At 43.6% G+C, this 9,494-nt stretch overlaps 1 protein-coding gene across 1 annotated transcript; it reads right to left on the bottom strand.

The window, feature by feature from the left end:
• Window positions 1–324: 324 nt before the first annotated feature.
• LOC119339061 (serine/threonine-protein phosphatase 6 regulatory ankyrin repeat subunit B-like) lies at window positions 325–4,917 on the bottom strand. The gene is made up of 7 exons (XM_037611238.1): window positions 4,820–4,917; window positions 4,678–4,743; window positions 4,399–4,587; window positions 3,437–3,502; window positions 1,533–1,672; window positions 624–670; window positions 325–436 (listed from the first exon to the last, which is right to left on the bottom strand). The coding sequence occupies exons 1-7, from the start codon at window positions 4,851–4,853 to the stop codon at window positions 325–327; spliced, it is 654 nt and encodes a 217-aa protein (XP_037467135.1). The 5' UTR covers window positions 4,854–4,917.
• Window positions 4,918–9,494: the final 4,577 nt, after the last annotated feature.

Below are 9,494 nucleotides of genomic sequence, written 5' to 3'. Positions count from 1 at the left end.
CATACATGCTAGACATCTAGGGTTTAGCCATTACGATCTCGAGGTAGATCGACTCTTGTAACCCCAATACTCATAAAAGTCAATCAAGAAGGAAGTAGGGTGTTACCTCCATTAAGAGGGCCCGAACCTGGGTAAACATCGTGTCCCCTGCCTCCTTGTTACCTTTGATCCTTAGACACACAGTTCGGGACCCCCTACCTGAGATCTGCCGGTTTTGACACCGACATTGGTGCTTTCATTGAGAGTTCCTCTATGCCGTCGACAGAAGGATTGATGGCTCGCCTTGTCATCAAAGACACCATCACTTTTGGAGAAGCCCTAGCTTTAGGGCAAACTATCCGACTCGGCAGCTTCATCATGGGTGCTCACCCGGCCTTTAAGCCAGAAGCGGCCCAACTCATCACCAAAAATCATCTCTGCATCGGCCCTGAATACTCTGACAAGATGAATTTGGCAGATGTATCAGCCTTAAATGAACTACTAGATCGCATCACCGCCCTGGGGGTCACAATCGACTATGATCGGATTGGGCTTAAACCCGATCAGAGAGAAATCAGATCTCCACCGATCACCCATCATGTGGCAATCATTGAGGAACAAGCCGACAACGACTCTTCTCCTACGTTGAGAACAAAGCAATGTAGCCATCAATAAGAGACGGTACTAAAACCTGAATATGGAACCACAACTAGAGAACGAAGAAGATGATGCATCACGCCAGCAGTGAGAACGATTTGGGAGGCAACAGCGCCCTCACACGGTCACACCCACAGCTTATATGGGAAGATGGATGAGCCGACAGGGAAAGATTGTGCGAGGGTAGAATTTGCAGATGCAGGTAGAATTGGGTTTGTGAAAAGATCTTTTCAGAGGGGGCGTACCGAAGCAAGCCTCTTCAGTGAAAATTAAACAGCTCCCATGGCATTAACAAAACACACAAGAAGTCAACAACGGTGTGAATATGTTGTGGAACCTTGTAGCTTACTATCATATTGGTCAAGTAAACTTCATAAAATTCTAGGTAGCACTCAGAAACAAATGGCAATACATGATAGAGAGTTAGAGACTAATCTATTATGGCCAATATGTAAAAATAAAGTAACCATATTAAGTAGTTTTAGGCATGGAAATTGGCATTGAAGGGACCAAAAATGAGAAGATGTTCAGTATTATGTGCTCTGCTCAATTTCCAAAAATAGAATTATATTCGAAATGCACTGTACATTTGATAGTATAGTGCTATGAATTGAAAGGGAAGTGGATGAAGCATACTTATTACCAAGACACTATGATGAGATGTAGCATTACAACTACTACACAACGAGGGGCATGCAGAATAGAAGAAAAATGTACTGAGGATTTCAAGAGTTAACTATGCAGCACAAGCACCATAGCAGCATCAAGCAACCATACACAATCAATTAAACAAAACATGACAAGACAGCCGAGGGAAAAAATTGCAAAACACAAGTAATTAAAGTTCAAAACATGTAGGGTAACTTGAGGCAGAAACGGTATGTACTTAAACTTACATCTGCATTGTGGTCCAACAAAATCTTCATAGCACCATAATGCCCTCCACCAGCAGCAACATGAAGTGGTGTTCCACGAGCAGATACCGGGTCAACATAAGCTCCTTTTGCAAGCAAAAGCTCTATCATTTCACAAATGCCTGGGAGAAAACACGGAACTTATTACAAAGAGAGGTGTTTTCTGGCAATACAACAGCAAAAACAACAACAAAGCCTTTAGTCCAAACAAGTTGGGGTAGGCTAGAGCTAAAACTCATAAGATCTCGCAACCAACTCATGGTTCTGGCACATGGATAGCTAGATTCCACGCACCCCTGTCCATGGCTAGTTCTTTGGTGATATTCCAGTCTTTACAGATCTCTTTGGTTTTCCGGCAATCTCTTCTAAAAAGAATCCATGAGCTTATAAGGTATGATGGTAGGTATTTTTTTGTGACAATTTCTTTTGTTACTGGTGTATCCTGGGCCTGTGTTTGCCTTTGATCATGTGCTACAAAAAAGCCCAATGACGACTTGTTTGGATTGGAAATAATCAAAGCCAAAATTTTCATAGCTAGGTTAACTTTTAATAGGAGTATTTAGGGATGGGGCCTAATTCCCATCAAGGGGGGTATTCAATAAGATAAGACCATGATCTACAGCATGGCTACTCGATTCATGATTCATCAGGTTCACAGTTCGCTACTTCCTACTTCCCAAAGTGCATCATGGATCTCTCTATTTCAGTAACAGGAGATGGGTTCACAAACACAACAATTCTGGTTTTATGGATCTAGTTAGTATGCAACATATTTTTATCTCTATGTAAAAATGTAAGATGAGAAACCAAGTAAGATGATTGGTATTTTTTTGTGACAATTTCTTTTGTTTCTGGTGTATCCTATGCCTGTGTTTGCCTTGATCATGTGCTACAAAAATGCCCAATGAGGACTTGTTTGGATTGGAAGGAATCAAAACCAAAATTTTCATAGTTAAGTTAACTTTTCATAGGAGTATTTAGGGATGGGGCCTAATTCCCATCAAGGGGGATATTCAATAAGATAATACCATGATGTACAACATGGTTACTCGCTTCCACATGCACAATACCAAAAGACCAATGCATGCAAACATGGAATCAGAAAGACACCTTTTTTTTAATTTTCAAGAACTTCTATCTCTCAAATCGTGTGTATGATTGACGATCTGTGCTCATTGTTGGCTTTGCTGTGATGATACCGCCGAAAGTAGATCCCACGTACATATGTTTCGATACCTTCTTTTCGTTACTAATTGCCAGGTTAGAGCCACTTGGTAACCGGGTTATTAAGTCAGTTACCAGATTATTGCGACTCCACAACCATGTAAGACTGGAATGATAGTGACATGTATTAGGTTATTTGACTTCCCAATGAGGTGACATTTTAGGATATTGCACATGCACAGCAGCTAAGCCACTATATCCATGTTAAAGTGTTTAAAATATTAGTAATTATGCTACACAAAGAGCCCTGGTTTGATGCAATACATGCATGCACACGGCAGAACTTCGGCTAATAGCTAAACATAAATATATCGATGACTTCGACTAGAAGCGTGTGCAAGATTATTATTTAGTACAGCTAAGAGTATATCAGGAAATACCACCAAACCTCTACTTAGAAGCGTGTACAACATGTACTTCTGAACAGAGAGACACATTACAAGAACTTAACCATCGGGTTTGAAGATAATTTATTAGCACAGAACAATATTGGTAAATTACTTACATGAAACAAAGGAAAATAGCTCTGAATAAGATAACACAAAACAATTTGCAATGCAGAGATGCAGAACAGAGATATGTGTTTATAGAGGTTGGACCTAATTCAGCGGCATAATGTAACAGGAAAGCCCCATCGTTATTGGCTTTGTCTGGATTAGCACCATGATCAAGAAGATACTCGGCAGTACGCCCATTGTGGTATTTTGCAAACAACAGAGGTGTTCTACCTATAAAGCGGACAAACACACAAAAATGAAATTATATCAAAGCACTTCTCAGCATAGCAAAAAATGAGATCTTTTTTGTATCAAAGCATGTATTATCTTCAAAAGCATACCACCACAGAAGTTTCCTAACACTGCTCTATCTTCTCTGAGTATAGAATTTAGATATGGCTCCCCAAGACACACAAAGTAGACCCATCGAATTAGATATGATATGAAGCGGGGTTTTCATAATGCTCAAGAGAGTATTGGTTAAATGGAACTGACACATGAAAATTAGACATTAGGCTACCCGAATAGAAGAATCAAATGCATCCTCAGAGTTGGAGTGCATACATATGTGCAATAACTAAACAACCAAACTATCCTAAAAGAAAGATTAATTTTCTCTCAAAGAGTAGCCTATTTAATTATTTATGTGAACAGTGCTTATGTAGGGTATTCACATTCAGTATCATAATTAAGCCCGACTTATTTGTTCCCTTGAAAAGACCAATTTATTTCATATAAAGCTGCATGATCATGAGTTAGCACAACAGAATATGATAAATCATAATTTTATTTTGCGAGATAAATATTGGTGCTTTATAATACATTGGTTCATACTGACGTAGATAATCTTAGGCTCTGTTTATGGTTGCTGGACTGTGTTGTGCTGAGCTTGGAGCTATGGCTAAAGCTGGTTCCAAAAGCTGGATTATCATAATGCACCTCTATGCCAAACCCAGAGAAAGCACAAAACAGTCGGATATCATGACACCTAACCTACAGATCAAGCAACCCTTGTGAACAATAAATCCAGCATGTGAGATAGCACTTCATACGATTCGACAAAACCTACACTGAATGTGTGTACAGGGTCCTAAACTAGTATATTAGGGTTTTGAAGATAGATGGACCTTCCTTGTCGACCAGATCCACATCTATCAGCAGCTCCTCGACGAGGTACCTGCACACCTCAAGACTACATCTACTGGCCGCGATGTGCAGCGCACTGAAACCTTGAAGCTTCGCATCATCTTCCACCCTCAACTCCTCAATCGCCTCCTTGGGGCGGCCCCTGCCCATGTCCAGCATCATGACCAGCGCTGCGACGGATTGGGCCTCCAAAATGTTAGCAGTCAAGCAACGAAACTGGGTCAGGGTCGGAATCCGGGACGGGGGAGGGGGCAGCGTACCCTTGAAGCGGGGGAGGTTGTCGTCGGAGGCCGCCTGGAAGACCATGTCCAGCAGCGGGTCGCGGACTGGGGCGGGAGGGGGCAGAGTCGGGATTTGGGCTGGGGTTAGGGTTAGGGATGGGCTGTGGGCAGAGGCGCTTACCGTCGGATCGATCATGAGAGCGAGGCGACGCCATGGCGTCGGTGGAGGGGGGTGGTGGGGAGGGGAGAGGAGAGGAGCTTGGAGTTTTGAATCGAGAAAGAGCAGCGAGGAAGATGAAACCAAGCGAGGGCGAGGCGTACCCGCGGGCACGAGGACAGTGACTCAGTGAGAATGGGCGAGGTGCCCTCGTAAGAACAGTCTTGTTTCACCCACTCCCACTTGAACGACTGAAATAAAGTAGCAGTTCAAATCTTTTTTTTCTAGGAAGCTACGGTTCAAATTACTTCTTCCAAATTTCTCTTAAATCACGATTGATTTGGTGGGAGCCCTGGGAGTCAATTGACCTGATTGTTTTTTTACGGTAAAACACAACTTTATTTATCAAATTCCACATGGTGTGGGATGCATCTTTGGTCATGGGACTGACCAAACCAGACATGGCGACTAGGTTCTCTAGAAAGAGAAAATTTAGCTAAACAATGTGCTTCATAATTAGCAGCACGACTCTCAAAAATAAATTACAAAGAAAGAAAGAAGCTTTAAGGTTGGTCTCTTTTATAATTAATCCATATCACCCCCGAGATTTCACACTTATATCCAGGACAACCTGTCTGCAATCTGAAGCAACGACAAAATTCATGATGTTCAGGTCTTCTGCTAGTGATAGTGCTTCGGGACATGCTACTACTTTCAAGGTAGCTGGATCAAAAGTTCCTTCAATTACTAAGGCCGAACTACCCGTGTAGTTGCCTACGTTGTCCATGCATACCGCGACGGCCGAACCTCCTCGTGATCGCACCCCTGCATCGACATGGATTTTACAAAAGCCTGGGGGTGGCTTCTTTGGTTCCCGTCGTTGCATTGCTGGGGTCTCGGCCTATGGACTGGGTCGTTGTTTTATGTTGCCAACAATCCTAGTTCTTCAACAAACCTCTGCACAAAAGGATGTGTTGCTTGGGGGCTCTGGAAAACCCCTTCATGGATTGCCTTTCGTCGAGCATACCATATCGCCCATAAGGTAACAGACATGTTGACAAATTTGTCATGGGGGAGCAGTTCCATCAATGTGAATAACCATTGCTTGGCGTTGGGTTCTGTATTGGTCGTGATTTTATGTGTGACCTCCTCTTCTGTCAATGCCATACACTCCGAGCCAACGGGCATTCCAACAATGAATGGCGCCATGAATCTTGGACTCCACACAAACCACACTGGTCAGAATTGATCATATGTCGGTGTGCTCGGACATCATTTGTCGGCAGAGACTGTTTTGACAGTCTCCACAAAAACATATGGATCTTGCCAGGAACTTCTGTTTCCCAGAGAGACTTCCATGCTCCGTCCTCTGTTGCCGAACGCGATGTTCCTGCTGTACTCTCGAGCCAAGCCTCCCTCCTCTGTCTTGTTGCCACAAGCATATTGTAAGCAGATTTAACTGAGAAAATGTCATATTTATCAAATGCCAGGCCCAAAAATCTGGTAGGTTCCGTGTGCACAACGGAATTCCCATTATGACCTGAACGTCCATTGGCATAAAAGTTTCACGAACACGTTGCTTATTCCATGAAGCTGTCGTGTGATCGATGAGTTCCGAGAGCAAGGTAGGCCTGTTGGGCGATACACACCAATATGGCCTAAGCATCTCATCTCTTGGTAACCAGTTATGTGTCCAGATGTTTGTGGTCTCCCCATTCCCAATTCTTCTTATCAAACCATGTTTCAAAATGTATCAACATTCAATGATGGCTCTCCACACTTGACTTGGGTGACTTCCCAGTTCGGCCGCAAGGAATTCAGACGACGAGTAGTAGATGCTCTTTAGCAGGCGGGTGCTTAATGTCTCTGAGTTCTGCAGTATAAGCCATGCCTGCCTGGCCAGCATTGCCAAATTGAATAACTCAAAATCTTTGAAACCAAGCCCACCTAATCTCTTTGGTTGTGTCATCGATTTCTAGGAAACCCAATGTGGCTTCCGTTTTCCTTCTTTACTTCCCCACCAGAACTTCCTTATTAGCATGTTTAGGTGTTCACATAAACCCCTTAGCAGCTTGAAGCACGACATTGAAAACACTGGCACGGCTTGAGCGACTGATTTCACTAGCACTTCCTTGCCTGCAGATGACAAGGTGCCCTCAATCCACCCTTGGACCTTGCTCCACAACCGGTCCTTTAGGTATTTAAATGCTCCATTCTTCGAGTTACCGATGTCAAACGACATCCCCAAGTACTTCTCATTAAGAGTTTCATCAGGGACATTTAATATATCCTTTATTTCCTGTCTTACTGTCTTTTGGCACCCCCTTGCTGAAATAAACTAAAGACTTTGAGTAGTTGATGCGTTGCCACGTGGCCTGACAATAAGTATCGAGAACATGGTACACCTCATTAGCTCCCACATCGTTTGCCTTGAAAAACAGCAGGTTGTCATCAGCAAATAGAAGATGGTTTACTAGTGACGTTGTATGTGCTACTTGTAGTCCATGCAGATTGGATGACTCACTCTTGGATTTTAAAAGGCACGATAGGCCCTCTGCTGCTAGCAAGAACAAGTATGGAGATATCGAGTCCCCTTGTCTGATCCCTCTTGAAGGTTTAAAATTATTGAGCTTCTTACCATTGAAAAGAACTGCAAATTCAACTGTTGTTACCAAGCCCATGACAATATCCACCCACCTCTTAGTGAAACCCAACTTTAGCATTATGGCCTTTAGATAAGGCCACTCCACCCTATCATACGCTTTCATCATGTCCAGCTTCAGAGCACATGATTGATTTTTCTTGGCCTTGTTCCTCTTCATGAACAGACACTCATAAGTTGTGATGATGTTATCTGTGATCAACCTACCTGGGACAAAAGCAGATTGTTCCTCTGATATAATGTCAGGTAAAACTACCTTCAGTCTATTAGATATGACCTTCAAAGCAATCTTGTACAACATGTTACCCAGGCTGATTGGCGGAACTGTGACAGAAGTGTGGTTTTTTACCTTTGGTATAAGAACAAGAATAGTTTTATTGATGCATTCTGGAGATCGGGTTCCTTCAACAATTTTCAGGACCACCTTTATGACATCGTCACCACAAATCTCCCAATGATGTTGGAAGAAATGCGCTGGGTAGCCATCAGGACCCGGGGCCTTAATTGGAAACATCTGAAAAAGGGCAGTTTTTACTTCCTCCTGGTTGTAGGGAGCATTTAACATAACATTCATAGCCTATGTTACTTTCACTGGAACCGTATCAATGACCTACTCCATATTGTTGACTCCCTCTGACATATAAAGATGTTGGTAAAAAGAAGCGGCCATGTTTTCCATCTCTACCACATTTTCAGTGAGCTCACCGCTAGGCTTCTGTAGCGCTTTAATTTGGTTTTTCCTCCTCTGTCGACTCGCTCTGAGGTGAAAGAAATATGTGTTTTTATCCCCATGAATGAGCCACTCCAGGCGCGCACGTTGTCGCCATAAAATCTCCTCCCAATGATAAAGTTCAGTTAATCTCTCTATTAGTTTGAGTTCTGCATGCAACGGTCTGGATCGGTTTGGGATCTTGCACATCTCCTGTAGCTCTTTGTTCAGGCGCTGGATTTCTTGTCGCATGTTCCCAAAATGTGTTCTGTCCCAAGTGGACAGGTCTGTTGATAGTGACCTTAGTTCGTCGCGAATGTCCAAAGCAGATTCCCTGGCAGTGCACGCCCTTGCATGCTCAACCATCGGCGTGAGGCCCGAGTCCCTCTCCCATGCAATTTTGTACTTAAATGACTGCGGGGCCCTTTTGCATGCAACCCCATGCACGTACTGGACGTAGATGGGTACATGCTCGCTCATCGTCGCAGATTTGTGCTCGAGGACTGCCGCTGGGAATGCAATTGACCAGGCTGGGTTCTCCACCGCCCTGTCTAGTCTTACTCTAGTGTAGGTCCCTTCGGCTACCTTTTTCTCAAAGGTCCAACTATTACCAGTGTAGCCTATGTCCGAGAGGCCGCACGTGTCTAGGGCGTCTCTGAAAGCTTCCATCTGCGCCTGGCTCCTGCTGCCAACGCCATTGTGTTCATGTGCATGGATTACCTCATTGAAATCACCTAGGACAAGCCAGGGTATATCATTTGCACCTACTATTCCTCGTAACATATCCCATGTTTTGTATCGTTCATTTACTCGAGCTTCTCCGTAGACAAAGGTCACTCTTGTCCTGACATCAACAAGTACATCAATTACAACATCAATATGATAGCGAGAGTAACCACCAACTTCAAGCTTTATTTTCATTGTTCCAAAAAATGCCTAAACCACTTCTTCCCGAGCTACTAACAGCAAAACTCTTATTATAGCCTAAAGAAACAACCATACTCTCTACTCTAGATCCCTCTATTTGAGCTTCAAGGATGAATAACACAGAGGGGACAAATTGCCTCGTTAGATCATGAAGCTCTTGGACTGTCGCGGGTTTGCCAGCTCCGTGGCAGTTCTAGCATAGGAGACTCATTGCGCTCGGCGCGACCCCACATGGGGGTCCGCTGTACGCGCATCAGAGTTTTTGGTTGAAGTTGTGTTCTTTCCATCAATCATGTCACTTGGAGTTGTGTTGGGCTTGTTCCTTTTCTGGTATTGTTTAGAAGAAGGGCTGAGTGGAACTACCAGGGGTGGTAGCAGCATGAGCTTATCCGACTTTCCTT

The sequence above is a fragment of the Triticum dicoccoides genome, chromosome 7B (assembly GCF_002162155.2).
Source record: "Triticum dicoccoides isolate Atlit2015 ecotype Zavitan chromosome 7B, WEW_v2.0, whole genome shotgun sequence".
Classification (NCBI taxonomy): domain Eukaryota; kingdom Viridiplantae; phylum Streptophyta; class Magnoliopsida; order Poales; family Poaceae; genus Triticum; species Triticum dicoccoides.
The sequence above is the reverse complement of the archived record's forward strand: the minus strand, read 5'-3'. Positions and strand labels throughout refer to the sequence as shown.